General features: G+C 42.2%; 1 protein-coding gene across 2 annotated transcripts; it reads right to left on the minus strand.

Moving 5' to 3' along the window:
* Nucleotides 1-11,710: 11,710 nt before the first annotated feature.
* Nucleotides 11,711-15,470, minus strand: CCL20 (C-C motif chemokine ligand 20). 2 transcript variants are annotated; one of them, XM_010375601.2, is made up of 4 exons: nucleotides 15,324-15,470; nucleotides 13,724-13,835; nucleotides 12,893-12,970; nucleotides 11,711-12,216 (listed from the first exon to the last, which is right to left on the minus strand). In XM_010375601.2, the coding sequence occupies exons 1-4, from the start codon at nucleotides 15,397-15,399 to the stop codon at nucleotides 12,195-12,197; spliced, it is 288 nt and encodes a 95-aa protein (XP_010373903.1). In that variant the 5' UTR covers nucleotides 15,400-15,470; the 3' UTR covers nucleotides 11,711-12,194. The 2 variants fall into 2 exon arrangements, with proteins under 2 accessions (XP_010373903.1, XP_010373902.1); XM_010375600.2 differs by having other exon boundaries at nucleotides 13,724-13,838.
* Between the last annotated feature and the right edge of the window lie 7,030 nt (nucleotides 15,471-22,500).

The following is a 22,500-nucleotide window of genomic DNA, read 5'->3' on the forward strand; positions in this document are numbered from 1 at the left end:
ACCCAAAGAAAACCACAGCATTGTGGAGAGAAAGCTCATGGAGGAAGAACAGTGCATGGGAGAACAAGGCACAAGCTCCATCAGTGGGAGAAATGCAACATGCTACGGACGCTGAGAGGAATGAGGGAGAAGCTTTGGCTGATCTGGGAGTAGTCCATGGAGGAGCACAACCACTCAAGCTGGACCTTAATCTAGATAGAGATTTGGCAGCGTTCTTGGTGAAGTTCTGTATGAAGATGTGTGGACAGAAAATGGCGACGTATGCCCACGCCATGGTAAAGAAGCCAGTGTGCCTGGAGTATGTGAAACACATACATTAAGAGGCAGGATGAGAACTGGATCATGGAAGGCCCTGCAGCCTAAGCTGAGGACCTGATAAGTAATGGATACCCAGAAGTGATTTAGAATCCTGAGAATGATAAAATCAATATTGTGGCATAGATTTGGCAAAACACGTTCAAATAAGAAGAGATAAAGGGCTAGAAAGCCTCTTCAGAGGTGAAAGCCACAGAAAGATGAGGGCGGTGAGAACGGAAACAAAGAGTAGGGAGGAAAACTGTTGCCAACCATGACCAGCCAGGTGAGTGCCTGACCAGTGGTGGGGGCGGAAGACTAAGGGTGAGGAAGGAGCCAGACGACTTTGTGGTTTTGAACCTAAATGATTGGTAAGTGGAGAGAGACAGACGGACTGGTAGACAACAGACAGAGAGAGAGACAGACAGAGAGAAGTCTCAACCTCAGGGAGAGGTTTTGGGAGGAAATACTCATAGTTTGTCCAGAGAGAGAGGGAGAAGGAAGGGAGGGAGAGTGAGAGGAAGGGGATAAAAAAAGAAGAGAAAAGGAAAGGAAACGAGAGGAAAGGAAGGGAAGGGAAGGGAAGGGAAGGGAAGGGAAGGGAAGGGAAGGGAAAGGAAAGGAAGGGGAGAAAGAAATGAAAGAAGAAAAGAAGAAAGGACGAAAGCCCATTAAAGAAAGAAAGAAGAAAGAAAGAAAGAAGAAAGAAGAGAAAGAAAGAAAGCAAGACATACGAAATAACGCGGGAGAAATATGTATGGACGTGACTGAATGATACAGGAATGACGGATGAAGTAATTACTGAACGGCAGTACTGACTTCATGGAGATTATTCCCCTTTCGTTCTTGGAGGGAGTGAGGACGTGCAGTAAGGAAGGAAAAGAACGAAAGAGCGAGCAAGCCATGTAATGAAAAATATTGAAGAAAAAACAAAGAAAGGGTTAATTTTTGGAGCAAGGTAACGAGAAGGATGAAAAGGAGGTGGAACCCAGCTGGAGAGGACAGCATGGCCTTGGGCTAAAGGGAGAAGCCCCTCCAGCATTCAGGAAGATCTAAGCGGGCGCTGCTTGGAAGTCAAGAGAGAAGCCCGAGGACACCTGTCCATGACATCTGTGCTCCTTGAGAAGCAGGAAGTGAGGCCCCCTAACAAGACAGCTCTGTAAGGAGCTGTGTGTGGGGGCAGCATGGCAGCTCCAAACAAGTCCAGCCTGGAGTAGACACCAGGAGAAGCTGCTAAGTTCAGCTAAAAGACGACTAAGGTCAGGGGGACTTACTGCTCCCCTCATCTTGACCAACTTTAGAAAGGCTTCTTCCTGCCTCTACACCTGGCCTCCCTTTCCTTAGAGCATCTATTAATACTTTAGAAAACTTGTCTTTGTGAATCGTTTCTCTATGCCTTTGAGATGTATATTTTTGGAAAAGCCTCTTGTCCATTTTATAGCACACGAATGTCTTTCTCAAGGACTTGAGGGCCATCTATTTGAAATGTAGATACTGCCCTATCTCCCAGCTCTGCAGTAGTGTGACAACCTAACCTCTGTGGGCAGCCGCCTGGCTCTGAGCTGTAAAACTAACTCCATCACGAAGATATGATACAGTGTACTTTTCCTTTGGTAAAGCCAATCAGCAAATGCAGAGGGCCGACCATACCTTACCCCAGCTCTGAAAAACCCTTCTGTCCTCTGTTTCAGTGGAATTGAGTCCAGACAACAGTACCGGCCTTTCTACCCTATTGTAAGATCCTTGCCTGTCTGACTTTGTCCGGTGCGATTTTTGTTTACTTACAGGCATACGGGAAGCCCAGCTGATTTGGAACATCATGAATTTGCAACTGACCAGACCATAAAAAGCGGAGTTCTGCCCCAGTGCTGAGCCAAACGTAAATCAAGAGGATGAAGGGTGGCACAGCAGCATGTGTGTGGCACAAGGGGACAAAGAGACCAGGATTTTGACAGGAGAATTGTTTTGGTGTCACATCCTGGGATTTAGGCTGGCTGGGGAAAGAACCAAAGCCTGCGGATAAACTGAAAGAAAAGGGAGGAATCAAGAAACTAGAGAACTGCATAAGATTAAAAACTAAAGCAAAGCAGAAATCAAGAAATGAAATTAACTACCAAGAAGAGAGGAAGCCGTCCTCAGAGAGGAGTCAGCCAGTTCAGTTCCTGTCATCCTCCACTTGAGTTCCTTCTTAAGCTCTCCCGATCTCCTCAAGGTGGCAGCTGCCTCTTCCACCCTCATCTCCAGCCCCTTTTGCAGCCTGTGCGCCTACACACATACTCACTAGTGCATACACACGTGTGCACACACGAGCTTCTGTGCACATGCCTCAATTTCCCCACCTGACAACTCCCAAGGCATCCTTACACCCTCAGCTCCTGGAGGCCTCCTGCCAGCCCCAGGTAGAACTCATGGCCTTTCCCTTAACTCCTATAGCATTCCTACTACAGACAGTGCATACAATACAGAATTTCGGTTTTGTGTTGAGTTTCTTTTTTGTTTTTAGTTGGAGAAGATTTTTACCCCTTTTGCGGCAGAACGGAAAACAGGTTGCACCAAACGGAGAAAGTGCGGCTGATTCTTAGGGTAGGGCAGGGAGGAGGGGCAAGTCAAGTCAGGCCTAGACAAGTCAGCTCTGCCAAGCTGAGCAGAGTGGTGGTGGCAGGAAGAGGCAAGTGGCGAGGGCAAGGCCTGCCCCGGGAGCCCTAGGGGTGGAAACTTAGGAAATGGAATCATTTCAACAAGTGAAACAGCATTCGGGCCAAATGGGACCGCACCCAACATGCCAAACCCAGGAAGCCAAGGAACGAGGCTGCGTTGAAGGAGACAGACACCATGTGTCCTTTCTAATTGCATTTGACAGAATGCCCAGGGAAGGCCACGAAACTGCTGCAAAACAGGACAAAGAGCCTCTGCTGTTACAGAGGGCGGTGCAGGGGGATGCAGGGATGCCCTGTGTGATTTTCAGGGAGAAAGACCTATGTCACCCTTTGGCTTGAGATGTGAAGCAATTGCTGCCAAATAATTCAGGTGAGATGGGATGTTCATTAATTCGGAAGTTTTTCCAGGACTACGCCACTTGATAAACAGTTCTACCCCCAAAATGGGGCTAAGATTGATGTGGGAGAATTCCTGGAGTAATTCACATAAGAAAAGAGAGGAATGTATGAAAACATGGTTTTGGTGAACAATGTTAGAAATAAATTGGTCCGGCGAGGTGGCCCATAGCCATAATCCCACCACTTTGGGAGACCAAGGCAGGTGGATCCCTTGAGGTTGGGAATTCAAGACCAGTCTGGCCAACATGACAAAACCCTGTCTGTTCTAAAAATACAAAAATTAGCCGGGCAGGGTGGCACATGCCTGTAATCCCAGCTACTTGGGAGGCTGAGGCAAGAGAATCGCTTGAACCTGGGAGGCAGAAGTTGCAGTGAGCTGAAATCGTGCCACCGCACTCTAGCCTGGGCAGCAGAGGGAGATTCTATCTCCAACAAAAAAACAAAAAGTGTATGAATACATGAAATAAATCCCAAAGGACCCAGCATTAGCCCCCATTTGCTCTTCTTGGCTCCTTAGTCTTTAGGTCCTTTACATACGTGGATCTGCTTCTAAATTTCAACTCTCAGTAATAAGCAGGTCTTTCTTCCCTGGATTTAAGCCTCCAAAGCACTAAGCTCATTATGGCCTGAGTCTGAATGAATCTACATTCAATACTTTCCTCATCACCTGGAATTTAGGTGATGAGGAAATTAGGTGAATTTCTTCAAATTAAGAATTTAAACTTTAATTCACCTAAATGTAAGATTTTAGATTATTGAATTGTAACAATCTCTTAAAATCATTGTTTTTCAGGTGAAGGGAGAGGGAACCAGAAACAAGAAAAATGAAAAAAAAAATGTACACTAGCTTTTCAAACTTGTGAACATTTCCTGCTAGAAGTGCCTTGATGTCAACAATGAAAGGAATACAAATTGTGTTGTACCATTCTGGAGAACAGGCAGCATTTTCTGTAACCACATTGTTGTATGGTATTTATTCCTAGACATTGTTTGTTTTAACTGAGCCAGAGCCACAGAAAGAACACAAATTCGAAGAATCACCAGACTCAAGGAAAGTCAGTGCTGCTGCGTGCTAATGCAATCCCCAAATCACAGTTTGAATGCATATTCAAGTTTTCCTAACTTGAGTTGGCCCCAGCTGGAGACTTGACACTTGGTAAGCTCAGTGAAGAAAATTGTATAATCTTAGGGGTTCTAACCTATGAGCTACCCTTTTACTCAGAGTAAAGCGAGGCCTAGTGCAACAGTCTTCCATGGACCTATGTTATCTCCAAAAACTAAGACTGCACTCTTGGGCCAGGCACGGTGGCACACGCCTATAATTCCAGCACTTTGGGAAGCCAAGGCAGATGGATCACTTGAGGTCAGGAGTTCGAGATCAGCCTGGCCAACATGGGGAAATCCCATTTCTACTAAAAATACAAAAATTAGCCAGACGCGGTGGTGTGTGCCTGTAATCTCAGCTACTGGGAGGCCGAGGCAGGAGAATCGTTTGAACCTGGTAGGTGGAGGTTGCAGTGAGCAAAGATGGCACCACTGCACTCCAGCCTGGGTGACAGAGGGAGACTCTGTCTCAACTAAAATAAATAAATAAATAAATTGTAAAACACCATGGTACTGATGAATTTCTACAGGGAAAGAATGTAAGGTGAGAGGAGAAGAATCTTTAGGCTTGAAGTCTAAATATGCTTGGTGTCTAAAGGTCAGGCAAAAGAGGACAAATCAGTAAAGGAGAATGAAAAAATGACAAAGTGATCAGAAACTGCACTCCAGCCTGGTTGATGGAAGCAAGACTCTATCTCAAAAAAAAAAAAAAAGAAAAGAAAAGACTACACTCTTGGACAGGTTTAATCAGACCTGTCTTCCTTGCCCTATCCAGGGTCTTTTCTAAGCCAAGGGGAAGATGGAGGCTTTGTTTCTGTGAGAAAGGCAGGAAATTGTGTCAGGCTCTACACAGATATGAAGTTCTCCATCCCCACCCTCTGTCCCTTTTCCCAACCTTACTGTCCTCATATTTCATACATTTATTTGGTGATACGTGTTGTATGTCCCCTCTTCTAACCATGAGGCACAGGAAAGCAGCAAGGTTATCCTGTTTATCCCCAGTGACCACCTCAGCACCTGGCACATAGTAAGTGTTCAATAAACATCTCTCGGTTGAAGGAACACATGAGTGAATGAGTGGAAAACATTATTTTTATCCAACAAACTGTGAAGAGATGTAGCAAGAAAGAAAAGTACAACAGTGTGATATATGTCTGGCACTGCTAGGGAAGACGGTGTCCACATCACAACTGAAGCTTACTCCTTGGAGAAACAAACTTTTTATTTAGAAGCCTTTTTGATCCCCCCCAAAAATCTAAAGTGCTCTAATACTTTGATGGTATCGTCTAGAACAGCAGAGCAAACAGATGTACAAGAAGATTGCAAATAAGCAGCCCCAAGGCTGAGCATCAGGCACCGGAAGTGCTGCTGTCTCCTTGAGACAAAAACACCTTATGCCAGAGGCCAGGAGGGAGCCCTGAGAACAACTCTAGACTCCACTGTATCTTTAAAGACTGTGTGACCTTCAGTAAGATTCTTAATTCTCCTGACCCTCGGTTTCTTTATCCAAGAACAGGCATAAAATTAGAGTTCAGAGCTCGTATTCCAATAAGGTACAGTGGCAATCTTAGCAAGTTATATTAACATACAAATGCTTAAATAATCTAGATATTATTAATGACATGATTATCACCCAAATTTTTGCATTCATCTTTTCTTTCTCATACTGCTCGTGCTTCCATCCCAATTCTCCATTGTGCCTCCAACTCAACTCCACAATGTCCCCCATGACCTTCAATGGAAACTTTTTTCTATTGTAAAGCAACTTCCCTGTCCTTCCGTCTTCTACTTCTTCATCTCCTGGCTTCATCTGAAATCTGAGTTTATGGCAAGAACACTACTTCTCCCTGGGATCTTCTCAAGATGAAGGGGCTCCTCTCCCACTCCTCTCCCACCACAGAGCCAGGAGTGGGTAGAGACCAGCATTCTTGTGCTTCCATGACGGCACTTCCTCATTCCTACATACCTTTCCCATCATCTTCTTTGAAGCATATGGATGTCATTAGACCATCCACTTCCCCTCCCTCTGGCTGTCAGTTAATGGCCTTGATCAGTTCTTCAGCTCAGTGTTCCCTTTCATTCCTGTTGATGACATCAGTGTGGACAACTTTGTAACCGTGTGGCACAATGCTACTTATCCAGTAGCCTTATCCCCTTGCATAGTAAACTCCAATCCAATCCAGCCTCTATTTCTAAGTAGGGTCGAAGAACATGCTAAATAACACCACGGGAATGCAATTAACAAAACTCACAAGGTGGGAAACCACAGAACAAATGTCTTGGTTTCTCCAAAGCATAAATTTCAAAGGAAAAGGAAAGGAGATGGGGCTGGTGGTGAGGAGCTCTCAGATTAAAAGCAAAAAAAAAAAAAACAAGCCAAAACAAATGAAGTGTGTGGACCTCTTTTGGATCTTCATTTATACCTTCATCTACATCTTTAAATCTTCATTTAAAGAAAAGATGGATGCAAATAATGTTTTTTAAAGCAACTTTTTTTTTTAAAGCAAGCAGAGAAATTTGAATGCTGACTAGACATTGGATGATATTAGAGAATTAGTGTTGATTTTTAAATCCATGTGAGTGAAATTGTATGTTTTTAAAAGTTCATATATATATATATATATAGAGAGAGAGAGAGAGAGAGAGAAATACTTATAAACAAAATAACTTAATGTCTAGAAATTGCTTCAAAGTAATCCAGGGGGGATAGATGGGAAGAAGTGAGTTGGGTGGTGTACATGTAACAAGATTGGCCATTAGTCAGTTGAATCCAGATGATAGATACATGGGGGCTTTTTATATGATTCTCTCCACTTTTGTATTTTCCTTTAAAAAAGTGGAAGGAAGCAGGGCTTGGTGGCTCACACCTGTAATCCCAGCTCTTTGGGAGGCCAAGGCGGGAGAATGCTTGAGACCAGGTGTTTAAGACCAGCCTGGGCAACATAGTGAGACCCCATCTCTCTTTTTTTTTTTTAAAGGAAAAAGTAGAGGGAAAATCAGTGGGAATGACTCATCCATCCTGGTAGCCTTCCAATCATCACCCTGCTACCCCACCACTTGAGTTGCACACCCACAGTCACACGCTTGAACTTTGGCTCCTGGAGCTGCTCCAGCCCCTCCGGCCCTCCCATTCTCCTGCTCTTTGACCACACTGAGGCTTTTTATCTGAGGCCTCCCCATACTCTCCCAGTGTCTTAGATACCTTTGGACTTCATCTCCTGTCTCTGGTCTAAACTGCATAGTTCAGCACTTTGACCCCTCTCTGTACCCTTATCATTGACTCTCTCGCCCTCTTGTCCTTGCGCTGTGCCTAAATGCAAAGCCTGAGCCTACACTAGTCCAATTAGTCACCACTGTCTATTCTTACACCCAAACTGCAGCAGGCCACCTGGTGCATGCCAATGGAAATCACAGCGGCTTAGTTATCTCCAACCTCAGTGAACCCCAACACTGTGGAACAACCTTGAGTGTACCCCTGTGTCCTCTACTGACTATCTCAAAGCATCTCCTTTCATGTCAAAAGTCACTCATCACTCTCAAAAGGTGACTAGTCTTTCACCAAGAAAAGCAAGACCACCAAATTCAAAGTCTGTTAACTTCCTCCATCACAAATTGTAAAACTCTCCCCACCTACTCCTGAGTGAATTTTGTTCCAAAAGAAGAGATGACTCAACTGAACTGTGTTCTGGAAACCACTTCTGCTTTTTGAGAGAAGTTGAGGTACCATTTGTTACTCTTTTAGAATCTTCACCTCTTTATAATATATTCAGTCTCTCTCTCATTCTCTCTCTCTCCTCTCCCTAACTCTTTCAATACTTTTCCATCTAAAGATAAAAGGCTCTCTTTCTAGCTTTTATTTCCTCTTACCTTCATTGTGAAACTACTTGTCACCATTCATTCTTCAACCCACTATCATTGGGATTCTCTCTCCTACACTACCTCACTGAATACTCCTATAGTTACCAATGACCTACAGATTGCCAGGGGTGAGATATTATTCCATCATTATCTTACTCACCTCTTAAGATGACACTAATGGAAGGAACTAGGGAGGCACCAAAGAACTTGGAGACTACTCTGAGAACACAGCAAGTGAAATCCACTTATAGGGCCTATGGCTATGGCCAGGCATCAGCAGTCTTACACAAGAGACTTTTGGAAAATATATGAGCAAAAACTCAGAATCATTCAGATCGTTAGAGTGTATTTAGGAGACAGAAGTAGACTCTTGCATAAACTAGCAGTGGTTCTCAAGAAGACTGTACAAACAGAAAGGACTACTTAGCCCAGGGGAGAGCAGAGGCATCCTGTGGTGTCACCTCAGAGAGTCAAGGGGCTGGATGAAAGTTCAAAGGAGACCTTCACCGTATCACTATTGCCTGAATCTAAGAATGAGAGTGAATTCATGTACTATACATGTCATTAAAAATAAGTACAGAGACTGAAGATTCTAGTAAAAGAAGTCAAAATCCAAAGAGTACATGCTGGATAGTTCCACATATATGAAATCAAGAAAAGGCAAATTAATCTATTGTGAAACAGGCCAGAACAGCTGTTACCCTTAGGTTGTACAAATGGAAGTGAACCTGAGAGCGCCTTCCTCTGCTGTGTTGTGGCAGGGTTGTTTCACAGGTAGATGCATATGCAAAAATTTATTAAGCTGCACAATTAGGATTTGTGTATCTGGGCCAGGTGTGGGGACTCACACCTGTAGTCCCAACACTTTGGGAGGCTGAGGTGGGCAGATCATGAGGTCAGGACTTCGAGACCAGCCTGACCAACATGGAGAAACCCTGTCTCTACTAAAAATACAAAAGTTAGCCGGGTCTGGTGGTGGACGCCTGTAATCCCAGGTACTCAGGAGGCTGAGGCAGGAGAATTGCTTAAACCTGGGAGGTAGAAGTTGCAGTGCAGTGAGCCGAGATCATGTCACTGCACTTCAGCCTGGATCACTCCAGAGCAAAACTCCATCTCAAAAAAAAAAAAAAAAAAAAAAAAAAATTGTGTATCTTACTGCGTGTAAATTATGCTTCAATTAAAAAGTAAATAGGAAAGCTTTTTTCCAAAATGGGAAAAAAAAGAGAGAGAGAGAGAGAGAGAGAGAGAGAGAGAGAGCTGTGAATCGGGAGTGGCATCCCTAATCCAAGATCATATTTAATCCAGTGAAAACTAGAGCATTAAATATTCAAATTACATAGCTAAGGCCCTGCTCTCTGATCCCAGGCTTAATAAACCAGCTTTGTGATTCCAGTTTGACTGATCAGGTAGCTTGCTCCCCTAATTTAGCCGTGTGCTTATGTCCACATACTTGACCCTTGGATGCTTTCATTGTTGATTAGTAAATTGGCATTCTAGCCTGGAGTTTTCAGTCTTCAGAAACTCACTTAATATTTATTAGTGGTCCTGGCCTCAAAAGATTCAGACAGCTTCAGAGTGCTAACAAACTTTGCTCCTTTCCTGACTCCACAAGCCTTACCTGCTGAGGCCTTCTGGCAGTGAGACAAATGTGCTGCCTCCTGACAATGCCTAGCTTTGGCTGTGCTGTTCCAACAGTGACTGATTGGGAGGAGAGGAGGGGTGTCTGGGATGAGTCCCAGGCTTCGCAATCCCACCTCTTCTGCACTTTTTCTGGTTTTTTTTTTTTTTTTTTTTTTTTTGGCCGTGGCTCTGACTGAGATTTCACCGTTTCTCAGCCTCCTCATTGCAGCTGTCTCTGGTACCTCTGCTTTCCATCCACCCCACCTCCCTTTCCTCTGCCACGCAAAGACAACATCTATTTCGACCTTTACAGTGGTTTCCCAGTGCTGCATGGTCAAGCCCAAACCACGACACTTAGTTGAGATAACAGTTATACTTAACCTGAAGCTACTCCACCCCTGTCCCCACGCACATATACTCCTCTTCATCCAGTATTGCTCAATGGTGGCGTCACTGGCGTTTGGTGTGGCACAGTTCTTCACTGTGCAGAACCATCCGGTGCATTCCAGTGGGTTTAACATCCCTGGTTCCTGCCCACTGCATGCTTGTTGTACCCACCCTCAGACATTGTGACAACTACACATGCCCCCAATATTTCCAAACACTCCCTGCTGTCCCTTTTCCAACTGGCTACTTCCTACTGATTCTTCATACCACAAGCATTGGCCTGAATCTTGTGACATTGCCATCTTCTCAGGTCAAGAACATCAAATATTGGCTATTTACTATGATTCAACTGCATAGTACTTCTTCTGGAAACCCTCAGGAACGATGCCCAGTGACTTTCCTTGTTAAAGTGCTGGCCACCCAGTGTTGTAAGAGCTGCTTTACTCGTTCCTGCCTCTCGCCACGTTGCTCAACCTTAATTATCTAGCAGTAAGTTACTACGTTTTAAGTCACTTCATCTCTGTATTGGCACAGTGCCCAGCACATACCAAACGTATGTGTGATGAATCAGCACACAGGATGTTGAGCATACTTTCCCTGATGATTCAGTGTTGCTGTTCCTGAGGATGCAGACGCCCTCGGGGACAATTGAGCCACTTACTCTTTTTTGGCTCCACGTCAAATGACCCACCACTGCCCTATTTTATGGATTTCTGTGTCTTGATTTTGCATGATATCATCAGTGTGCCTGCCTCCAGTGACCCCGTGTGTTCTTTGGAATCTGAGGCACTCTGTGAACCTTGGTGCATGAATGTACCATAGTTAACTACTGGTTCGGAGTCTTTTCATCGTGTTTCTGGGCTTTTACCAGGTTTCACACGTTTGGGGGCTCCCCTCTGGTGAGCAAGGCAGTCACTAAGAATTCTCTGAATAGTCACTTTCCTTTCAGAAACTGCTTAAAGATGACTCAGGAGGACTTTTAAAGGGAGAAATGTTCGTATGCTGAGATCCTGGCTGGTGACGGAAGGATGGAAGAAGTGATCCCTGAAGGTATATTCTAAATGGTTGTTGTGTCCCTGTAGTCAAAAGGTGTGTGGGCATGGTTTCTTATTTTAAACAGTTTTTTTAAAAATCAACAAACATTGGGTTATGAATTTCAGATATAGGATCTTTTTCAACTTTTAGTCTGGATGACTTGGAATTAAAGAAAAAAATAGAACAAACTGTTCCATTATAATTAATGTAAAATCAAATCCAGGGCCATGAGGGGCCGAGGTCAAGGGAACAACTAGAAGTAAGTGGCGAATGTAATTTCTCAGACAATTCTTATATTTTCTGTGCCTGGAAATGGTTTCAATACACATCATAAAAATGATATATAACTCAATCAGCAAAATAACTTTTTGTTTCTTTCTTTATTTTCAATATTTGTCTTATGAACATTTTTCTTATTTTATGATGTAATTACAACAATTTAGGAGACAGAACAATATAAACAAAAGAATGTTAAATAGTTTTTTTAAAAAAATAGCTTGTTGCTAGCAAGAAAGTCCATATAATCTTATTCCCCCCCAAACATAATTTTATACTTTGCACTAAACCAAAATAGCTTATGGAAAATTAGTATTAAATAGCCAAACACAGAAAACCTACAGTTATAAATAACATAAAATACAGTTTAACTTGAATGTGATGCTTAAACAAAGCAAACTATGATGCAATATGAATCAACTTCATTAATTGGACAAGTCCCAATGAGGTGCAAATTAGATAAGCACTAAAGCCTCCATCATGTGCAAGTGAAACCTCCAGCCCCAGCAAGGTTCTTTCTGTTCTTGGGCTAAGTCCAATTCCATTCCAGAAAAGCCACAGTTTCTACATCTTGTTGATTTTTTTGCTGTAAAATGAAAAAGAAGAAAAGTGTAAGTAATGACAAGGTGACTGCATGGGAGGAATGACTTTGGTACCTAAAGGTTGCTTCATATGCCCTTAATCTCAACTCAGTGTGTCAAGCAGCTCGGAGTTCAGATGAGGAAATTGAGGTTTAGACAGGATGGCCCTTGCCCAACCTAACTCAGCTCATTAATGACAGAAACAGGGTATGTACACATTTCTTGTGTCTCCAAGTTCAGTGGCTATGGCACACTGGTGTTAGGTGCCTTCCGTCCCTTGATAAAGTATTACTGTCTATTATTGTCAGTGTAAATCAGAACCATTGATCTCTGTTTAACTAATGTTTATTTTTCGGTTTTTAACAAACAACCAAATGCTGGATTGCCTTTACATTATATAAATAGGAGGCATCTTTGCAACAAGAATCTGGCAGCTAGTAACTATCAAATGCATAGAGAAATCTAATACATCTTTTAAGAAATCAATAAACTAAAATAATAATAACGACGATGATCTGGAAGTGGAAAAATGCATTCTTTGTTTTTGTGGTCCAACTCAAATTTTCCCTTTAAAAATTCCACAATAGTTAGACTAAAGAATCTCAGAAACCTACGGCCCACCCCTTTGAATACTCCTCTTTCCTCAAACCTTTGCAGAGGCTAAATGTCAGTGTAACATACCTGAGGTGTCGTACAATAAATTTCACCCAGGTCTGCTTTGGATTTGCGCACACAGACAACCCTTTCCTTGTGTGAAAGCTGAAAAATCAGAAAATTTGATTTGTGTTGAATGAGCTTTTAAATGGGTTTTTCATAGAACGTACAATGGAGATTTTATATTCCAGTTCATTACACACTAAACACTTCAGTTGACGAGGTAAAATAAAATGCCAAAAAAACAAACAAAAAAAAATGCTTCTGATGAAGATTGCTGCAAAATGAAAGTGATTCTCCCTTTCTCTGCAATGTAACAAATAATAGTACGATGGCAGAAGATAAACTCCCAGAATTGTCGTATAATTTTGCTATTGGTGGTTACATAGAATATGTATGTATGTGATCAATAACTTCTATAATTCCAAAATATAATATCCTATATAAATCAAGAAAATTGTATGTGATAGTATAATTAGTTTGAGATTTTACTTTTGGTCTCAAACATTTTCTGGTAGAAGATGCTCAAGTCAAAATATGTATCTTCCATATTTTCCTAACATATCACTTTAATAGCCTTAGAAAGTGATTTTTGCCCTATACTAGTTCCTTTTGACCAAACAATTTTTAAAAAAGCAAGTTTTTGCCTTATTCCAGTCCTGTTTAAAGTGAACTTTGACGTAGATATGTACTAAGACAAAGCTATCTTTGCCACATCATTTCTTTCTTTTTAAGATAAGATCCCATGTTCAAAACATCAGGAATTTCTGAATGAAACTCTAAAAAGGCAAACATTTTTAAAACTGAAGTTTCTAAGTATTCCTGATACAATTGAATTAAAATCAATTCATAACTTACATGACAGCATTGATGTCGCAGGTTTCATTGGCCAGCTGCTGTGTGAAGCCCATAATAAATTTAGGATGAAGGATACGGTCTGTATATCGAAGACAGCAGTCAAAGTTGCTTGCTGCTAAAAAAAAAAGTGAAAGGTATTGGGTCCACATGAACAAACTTATCCTGTGACTGGTATTATAAAACTACCTTAAGTTGTGAAAAATCTAGTGAATCTCATGTATATGATGAATAAACCACTTAGTGGAAGAGTTTCAATGTCTTCGAAACTTTTGTAAGGTCGTTGAGAACCAATTTAACACAGTTTACAGTTCTTTGAAACAACAGTTCGTGTGCTGAGAAGTTTTGGTTCGATAATACAATTGAGAAACACACGACTTCTCGTAAGTGGGATATCTTTAGTAAGAAACACAAAATGACAATATTTCATTTCAATTCACTATAATCATTCAAGAATATGAGCACCCCCTTCCCTACTGCTTGAAGGAACCCTTATGTAGATAAACTTCCAAAAGCAGAAAATGAATAAATTGGCAGATCTTAATTTATTATCTGGCTACTAAGTCTTGAGAAATAGAGCTACAAAGGGAAATACGATTTATAGGAGTGAAAACGCTTTGAAATTGTCATGTTAGCTAATAGGAATGTTTAATTTTGTTCACAAAAGTTCAACACGTGGTTGGGCATGGTGGCTCATGCCTGTAATCCCAGCACTTTCGGAAGCCAAGGAGGAAGGACTGCTTGCCTCCAGGAGTTCGAGACCAGCCTGGGCAACATAGTGAAACCCTGTCTCTACAAAATAATGTAAAAAAATTAGCCGGGTGTGTGGCACACGGCCGTGGTCCCTGTTATTCAAGAGGCTGAGACCGGAGGTTCACTTGACTCCAGGAGGTTGAGGCTGCAGTGAGCAGTAATCATGCCACTGCACTCCAGCCTGGGTGATGAAGTGAGATCCTGCCTCAAAAAGAAAAAAAAAAAAAAAAAAAAAAAAAAAAAAAAAAAAATTCGATGTGCATTTTCAGGAATGCACCTGTTGCTAAAAGTGATGTGTGACTATTGAGCAACAAAGCAATACTTGGACATTCCCCGAGTCAGATAACAACATGCTGTCAGGTAAGGGATTAATGTTATTTCAAAGTTGGCAAGCAAAGTCCCCCGGGCCTTGTGGGGATGTTGATGACAGGTATTATAATCTACTCCTTAAGGATGAGTTTTGAACTTTACCAAAACTATTAAGTTGGGAGGTAAGAAAGTTGGGAATGTGGGAGTATTCTCTACATTTCAAAACTGCCCCATCTACTGGTAACATTACACACTTTGTATCACTCCCAGAAACAGCACTTTGGCTTTGTCCTGAAGTTTAGGGGTCTCTAAGAGCCCACCACTCCCCAAATCTGCTGAGACTGACAGCAAAGAGAAAAGCCTGATCCACAGCAGTTAACTCTTCTCTCCTCCACTCCACAATGGGCTGAAAACTTCCATCACTCCCTCTTGTATACTTTCAAACAGTTTTCCACCCCTTAGGGACCCCCAGTTGAGCTCAAGGCTTAAAGGAAAATGAAAATAGTCTTTCTCCTGTGCTGGCAGAAAGAGCGACACTTACCTTCTGATTTGCTGCAGAGGTGGAGTAGCAGCACTGACATCAAAGCAGCCAGGAGCAAACTCTTGCTACAGCACATCGTTTTTTAGCTCAAAAAACAGATCTGCTCAGTGCTGGGTACCCAGTGCTTTGGGAGTGCTGTTGTGTTCTGACAGCAGCCTGGGATGGCTCTATTTATAGCAAATATTGGGAATGTACACAGAAGGTGTGTTGTCACATGGGGTTTTCCCCATTGATCAACCAGCCCCATCATGTCATCATAAAAAAAAAAAAACCCCACAAGGAAAACTTCCTTCTTTTTCCTCATATTGGGAAGATGCAAAGGTCAGGGTAGGGGACAGGAATTTGAGAAAGGGAGAAATCCTGTTAAATTATTTGGATTTGCAAAGAGCAAAAGCAGCTCAGCCTTGTGGCCCAGAAAAGACTTTCATCCAGTTTTAACTTAATCATTTTTGCATCTGAAAGTAGAGGAATAACAGCGATACAAAGGTCAGCCCCACACAGGAACATTCCAGCACTCCTATTGTTACACCCTACTTGCTTTCCAGAGCCAGTCAAGGAGGAGGGGGAGGAGGAGGAGGTGGGATGCCAGGCATACTCTGGTATGCATATACCATCGCATGGTTCATGTTCAGCTGTCATGAAGAAGACCCTGAATTGCTAGACTAACATTCAGAGCAGATACTATAACAGTGCTACGGTACTGTCCGCAGTTAGAGCAGAAAATGTCAGTCTTTAAGTAAGGCTGAAACCTCATCTTCACCTTGATTTAATGTCAACTCTTCTAAGAATCTTATACATTCACTACATTCACATGACTTTAATCAATATTGCAGTTCAGGAAATAATCCTTACCTGCCTTTAGCTCTTCATGATGATGTACTAATAAAACTCAATATAGAGCCTCACAATGGTTGAAGAAAAACCTACCAGCAGTAGCTAGTCAGCAAAACAAATGTCAAATAATGGTACTAATGATGATAATGTAACATGACTCCCTCACCTAAGGCTGTAGAAGAGTTCTCCACTAGACCCAAATAGGTTGAAAGTAAAAGGATAAAGAAAGATGTACCAAACAGTAAACAAAAGAGAACTGGAGTTGGTGATGCCTATATCAGACAAAATAGATTTTTTTTAATGTTACTAGAAATAAAGAGGGACTTTCATGGTGACACAAAATTAACCCACTGGGAAGATATAAAACCTATAACCATACATATACCTAACAGTAGCACCCCAAACTACAGAAAGTAAAAACTGACAGAATTGAAGGGAAGAATAGGAAACTTTATTTTATTTTATTTGAGACAGAATTTTGCTCTTGTTGCCCAGGCTGGAGCGCAGTGGCACCATTCTCGGCTCACTACAACCTCCGCCTCCCAGGTTCAAGCGATTCTCCTGCCTCAGCCTCCTGAGTAGCTGGGACTACAGTCACGCGCCACCACACCCAGATAATTTTTGTATTTGGTAGACACAGGGTTTCACCATGTTGGCCAGGCTGAACTCCTGACCTCATTACAGGCGTGAGCCACCATGCCCGGCAGAATGGGAAATTTAACAATAAAAAAATTGACAGCTTTGATACCACATTTTCACTAAATAATAAAATTTAGGCAGAAGAGCCACAAGAAAATAGAAGACTTGAACAACACTATAAGCCAAATAGACTTAGCAGGCATCTAAGGACTACTCCATCCAACATCAACAGAATAGTTGCACATGGAGCGTTCTCTAGGATAAAGCATATGGTAGGTTATGGAACAAGTCTTGATAAATGTAAAACGACTGAAATCACATAAAGTATACATTCAAACCACAATGGAATTAAATTAGGAATCAGTAACAGACAGAAAGGAAACCATATATTCCTAAATAACCAATGTGTCTGGCCGGGAGTGGTGGCTCGTGCCTGTAATCCTTGTATTTTGGGAGGCTGAGGTGGGTGGATTGCCCGAGGTCAGGAGTTCGAGACCAGACTGGCCAACATAGAGAAACCCTGTTTCTACGAAAAATACCAAAATGAGCTGGGTATGGTGGCACATGCCTTCTAATGACAAAAACACTCAACTAACTAGGAATAGTTGAGAACTTTCTCAACCTGATAAAAGTCATCTATGACCACATCACAGCTGATATGAACAGAGATGAAAGACACAAATAATTGACCCTGATTAAAGAAGAAAATAGAAAATTTGGGATGGGCGCGGTGGCTCACGCCTGTAATCCCAGCACTTTGGGAGGCCGAGACAGGCGGATCACGAGATCAGGAGATCGAGATCATCCTGGCTAATAAGGTGAAACCCCGTCTCTACTAAAAATACAAAAAAATAACCAGGCATGGTGGCGGGCGCCTGTAGTCCCAGCTACTCGGGAGGCTGAGGCAGGAGAATGGCGCGAACCCGGGAGGCGGAGCTTGCAGTGAGTAGAGATCGCGCCACTCACTCCAGCCTGGGCGGCAGAGCGAGACTCATCTCAAAAAAAGAAAAAAGAAAATGATTCCTTTATAATTATTGAGGAATTCAACCTGTTAGCAAATAAAACATTTGTTTACTAAAAATACGTTTTATTTGAATAACAGCTTTTTTTTTTTTTTTTTTTTTTTTTTTTTTGAGACCGAGTCTAGCCCTGTCACCCAGGCTGGAGTGCAGTGGCACGACCTCGGCTCACTGCAACCTACGCCTCCCAAGTTCAAGCAATTCTGCTGCCTCAGCATCCTGAGTAGCTGGGACTACAGGCGCCCGCCACCACGCCCGGCTTAATTTTTTGTATCTTTAGTAGAGACAGGGTTTCACCGTGTTAGCCAGGATAGTCTCAATCTCCTGACCTCATGATCCGCCAGCCTCGGTCTCCCAAAGTGCTGGGATTGCAGGTTTGAGCCACTTTATTCTTCATGACATGAACAGGCTGTAACATAAATTAGGTGCATTCCAGCCTGGCCTACGTGGTGAAACCCCGTCTCTACTAAAAATACAAAAATTAGCCCATGTAGTGGCAGGCACCTGTAATCCCAGTTCCTCAGGAGGCTGAGGCAGGAGAATTGCTTGAACCTGGGAGGTGGAAGTTGCAGTGAGCGAGATCACACCATTGCACTCCAGCCTGGGCGACAGAGCGAGATACCATCAAAAAAAAAATTAGGTGCACAATAGATCTTTATTGAATGAATGAGTGAATTTCTATCCTTCCTCTTCAGTGAACAATAGGGTTCATGTAAATGAGTCATTATTTGAGTGATAATAATGCATGTCCTTTTTCCTCCCTGACCATAGCTTGTCCTTTGTGTGTGTATATTTGTGTGTGAATGTGTGCATGTAAATGTTCTAACATTGAAGACTAAGCAGAGATTATTTTCCATAGCAGAAAAGAAGTGGCCTTAGAAGTTTCATAAATCAGAATTCAATTTAGGGTTCTACGTGAAAGGTTAATTTCTCCCCATGGCAGCACAGTGGAAAAAAACAATTTCTACATGTCTGCCAAAAACATTTTTATTTTCCCAAGATCAAAAACAAGCACTGACAGGCTGGGTGCTGTGGCTCACACCTGTAATGCCCTCACTTTCGGAGGCTGAGGCAGGAGGATTGCTTGAAGCCAGGAGTTGAAGACCAGCTTGGCCAACGTAGTCAGACCCCATCGCTTAAAAACAACAACAACAACAAGAAAGCAGCGCTAATGGTCTACCTGCTGGGCCCTCCAAAAACTTAGGGACATTATCTGATGTACCTGTGTGAAGTTTTCATAATATTTACTATTAAATGAAGGTGAAGAGTTGCTTCTAGTTGGTTAAAAAACAGTTGAGAAGGAGATATTGAAGGTTGTCAGTGGTTGATAAAAACTGGTTTTAATGCTATCCTGGGACCCTCTGGTGGAAGCAAGGAAGGATTCCTATGGCCTCTCTGGTGATGTTTTGCTAAATGAAACCCTCCAACCTGCCAGCTTCAGAAGTATCCCAAGACGGCGCAATGGCTCATGCCTGGAATCCTAACACTTTGGGAGGCCGAGGCCGGTGGATTGCTTGAGGCTGGGAGTTCGATACCAGCCTGGGCAATACAGTGAAACCCCGTCTCTACTAAAAATGCAAAAATTACCCGGGGATGGTGGTGTGTGCCTGTAGTCCCAGCTACTGGGGAGGCTGAGGTACAGGAATCACTTGCACCCAAGAGGCGGAGGTTGCAGTGGGCCAAGATCACACCACTGCACTTCAGCCTGGGCGACAGATTGAGACACTATCTCAAAAAAAAAAAAAAAAAAAAGGTGTCTCAGATGTCTCAGATTATGTAGTCTCAGATGCTATGGCGAAGGGTAAGGAAAAAATTTTCAGCGGCCCTTTGGCTGTCAACAAGCATAAACAGTCAGGCACAAAAAACAAACAAAAACAAAACCCAGAAAACAAAAATAAAAAACACACATTAACAAAACCATTCAAGAGGTGGCCTTCAGCAAAATTAGCAAACTCCAAGGTAGGAAACCAGGTCATTTGGGGTGTGTCTGGAGGAGAAAGAAGCCCAGCATTGCAGTGGAGGTGATGAGAGCTGTAACTGTTCTGTTTCTGGATGAGCCCGCCACTGGCTTAGATGTTAGCACATCAAATGCACTTTTCCTGAAGATGACAAGGCAAAGAAGGCCCATCCTCTTCTCCATTCTAGCCTTGTTAGGCCATCTTCAAACCTTTTGATAGCCTTAGCTTGCTGGCTTCTGGAAGGGTGATGTTCCATGGTCGTGTACAGAAAACTTTGACATATTTTGCATTTGCGAGTTACCAGCACAAGTCCTATAAAAACTCTGCTGATTTATTTGTTCCATATCGTTAATAGAGGCTCCTCTGCTGTGCCCTTAAATAGGAACCAAGGAGGCAAGAAACCTGGGAACTCGAAAAGCCTCCCAATCAGGAAAAACAATGAATAGAGGAATTAGCTGAATTTTATGTCAATTCTTCTTTCTACAGGGAAACTAAATATGAATGTAATGAAATCTTAGTAGGTGAAAAAAGGAGTGAACTTTCTTTGATCATCAACTCAGTTGGAGTCCAGATGTTTATTCAAAAATTTGCTTGGTGAGCCTCAAGGCTCCATTCCTGAAATAAGAGCCCCAGTTATCAGACAGGGCATCCAGGTTCTTTACTGTGGTTTAAACAATAGCCCTGCAGAAATTTATCATAGAAGTGGCTTCCTGTTCTGCTTGTCCCGCAGCCAATGCCTGAACAGTCTCAGTGGTATTTCTTCTGGTCCTTGAAAAAAAGTAGCCTATGCATGAGTTTATTGGTGGCTATTTTAGACTATCATCATATTTCTTTGGAAAGCTGATATCTGACCTACTCCCTGTGAGAATTTTATAAAGTATGACATAATGAGTGCATTGCATCTTTTGTTAAGACCAAAGCTGAAGGTGGAATCTTTTTTTTTGGAGACAGAGTCTCTCTCTGTCACCCAGGCTGGAGTGCAGTGGCGCCATCTCGGCTCACTGCAAGCTCTGCCTCCCAGCTTCACGCCATTCTCCTGCCTCAGCCTCCTGAGTAGCTGGGACTACAGGCACCCACCACCACACCTGGCTAATTTTTATCTTTTTAGCGCCCAGTAGAATAAAGTATGACATATCTACAAAAAATATAAACCACAAAAAGTAACACAGGAGATGATATGCTATCCTACAGAAAGCATACATAGATATAAAACATACAGATAGATATAAAGCATACAGCTAGATATAAAACATACAGCTAGATATAAAACATACAGCTAGATATAAAACACAGGATTTCTCCTACACATGGGAAAGTAAGCCATGTTATTTCACAGCACTTTTGAATGCATCTTCATCTTTCTTTTATTTTGATTTTCAGGCTCAATGTATTTGTGATCAAAAAGTTTGTTGTTATTAGATAGTATAAAATAAAGCAGATCATTTCTGATTATTGCAGATTATTGCTTCCATTATTGGACAAGGAAGTGAGGACCTGGCTGCTTTCCAAGGAACCTTTCGCCATGGTAAAGGCAATTCTATTTATCAATGTACATGAGGGCTCAAAGGTCTTACTAAGAATTTCCCTTTTAACTTTTGAAGCCAGTGAGTCTTCCTTACCACTTCAGAATAATTTGCATAACCAAGCCTATCAACTTTCCGTGATTAAATTGTCCTTACAACAAAGAATCAACTCCATTGAAACAACTTTACAGGTCCACATGAGTGATTTTTTAAATCTTCAAGTCTTTTAGGAAATATGAGCTTTTTAAATTTTAGTATTATCAAACCAACTTTGCCTTTCTTTGCTCAGCTGGTGGTAGAATGCCTTAAGCCCTGTTGGCTCAACCAAGATCTGTGCCTTGAAATCCAGGTTGAAGGAGGATTAAAATGCTAAACAAAACATCAAGAAATTAAAACTCCCCTAAGAAACAAGGTAAATGCTATAGGACATACCAAAATACTCAGTGTTCATGCTGAATGTCTGTGTATGTGTGCATGGCGTCACCATGAGAAGATACCTGGGTGTACTCTGTAACACATGTACACTGATTATTGTGCTTTAAAATAGTATTGATTTAGGCTGGACACAGTGGCTCGCGTGTGTAATCCCAGCATTTTGGGAGGCCGAGGCAGGCAGATCTCTTGAGGGATACGAGTTCGAGACCAGCCTGGCCAACATGGTGAAACTCCATCTCTACTAAAAATACAAAAATTAGCCAGGCATGGTGGCATGTGCCTGTCAGGAGACTGAGGTGGAGAATCCTTTGAATGTAGGAGGCAGAGGTTGCAGTGCGCCGAGATCGCACCACTGCACTCCAGCCTGGGCAACAGAGCGAGACTTTGTCTCAAAACAAAACAAAAAAAAATTATTGATTTTCTGTATTTCCAGCATGTTATATAGAATTCTCCACAATAAAATAAATTGTGCTTTTTTGTTTAAATATTCTAACACATTCATAGCATTTTTCTTAAAGGGAAATGCTATGCTTCTTGGTTTAGAAGAATTTTTTTATAACAATATTACATGAAAAATGCAACAAATACTCTTTACCAGTTTCCTTTCTTCTTTTTTTTTTCTAAAACAGAGTCTGGAGTGCAGTGACATAATCTTGGCTCACTGCAACCTCCGCCTCTCCTGCCTCAGCCTCCCTAGTAGCTGGGATTATAGGTGCGTGCCACCATACCTGGCTAATTTTTGTATTTTTAGTAGAGATGGGGTTTCACC

Source organism: Rhinopithecus roxellana, chromosome 14, assembly GCF_007565055.1.
Source record: "Rhinopithecus roxellana isolate Shanxi Qingling chromosome 14, ASM756505v1, whole genome shotgun sequence".
Classification (NCBI taxonomy): domain Eukaryota; kingdom Metazoa; phylum Chordata; class Mammalia; order Primates; family Cercopithecidae; genus Rhinopithecus; species Rhinopithecus roxellana.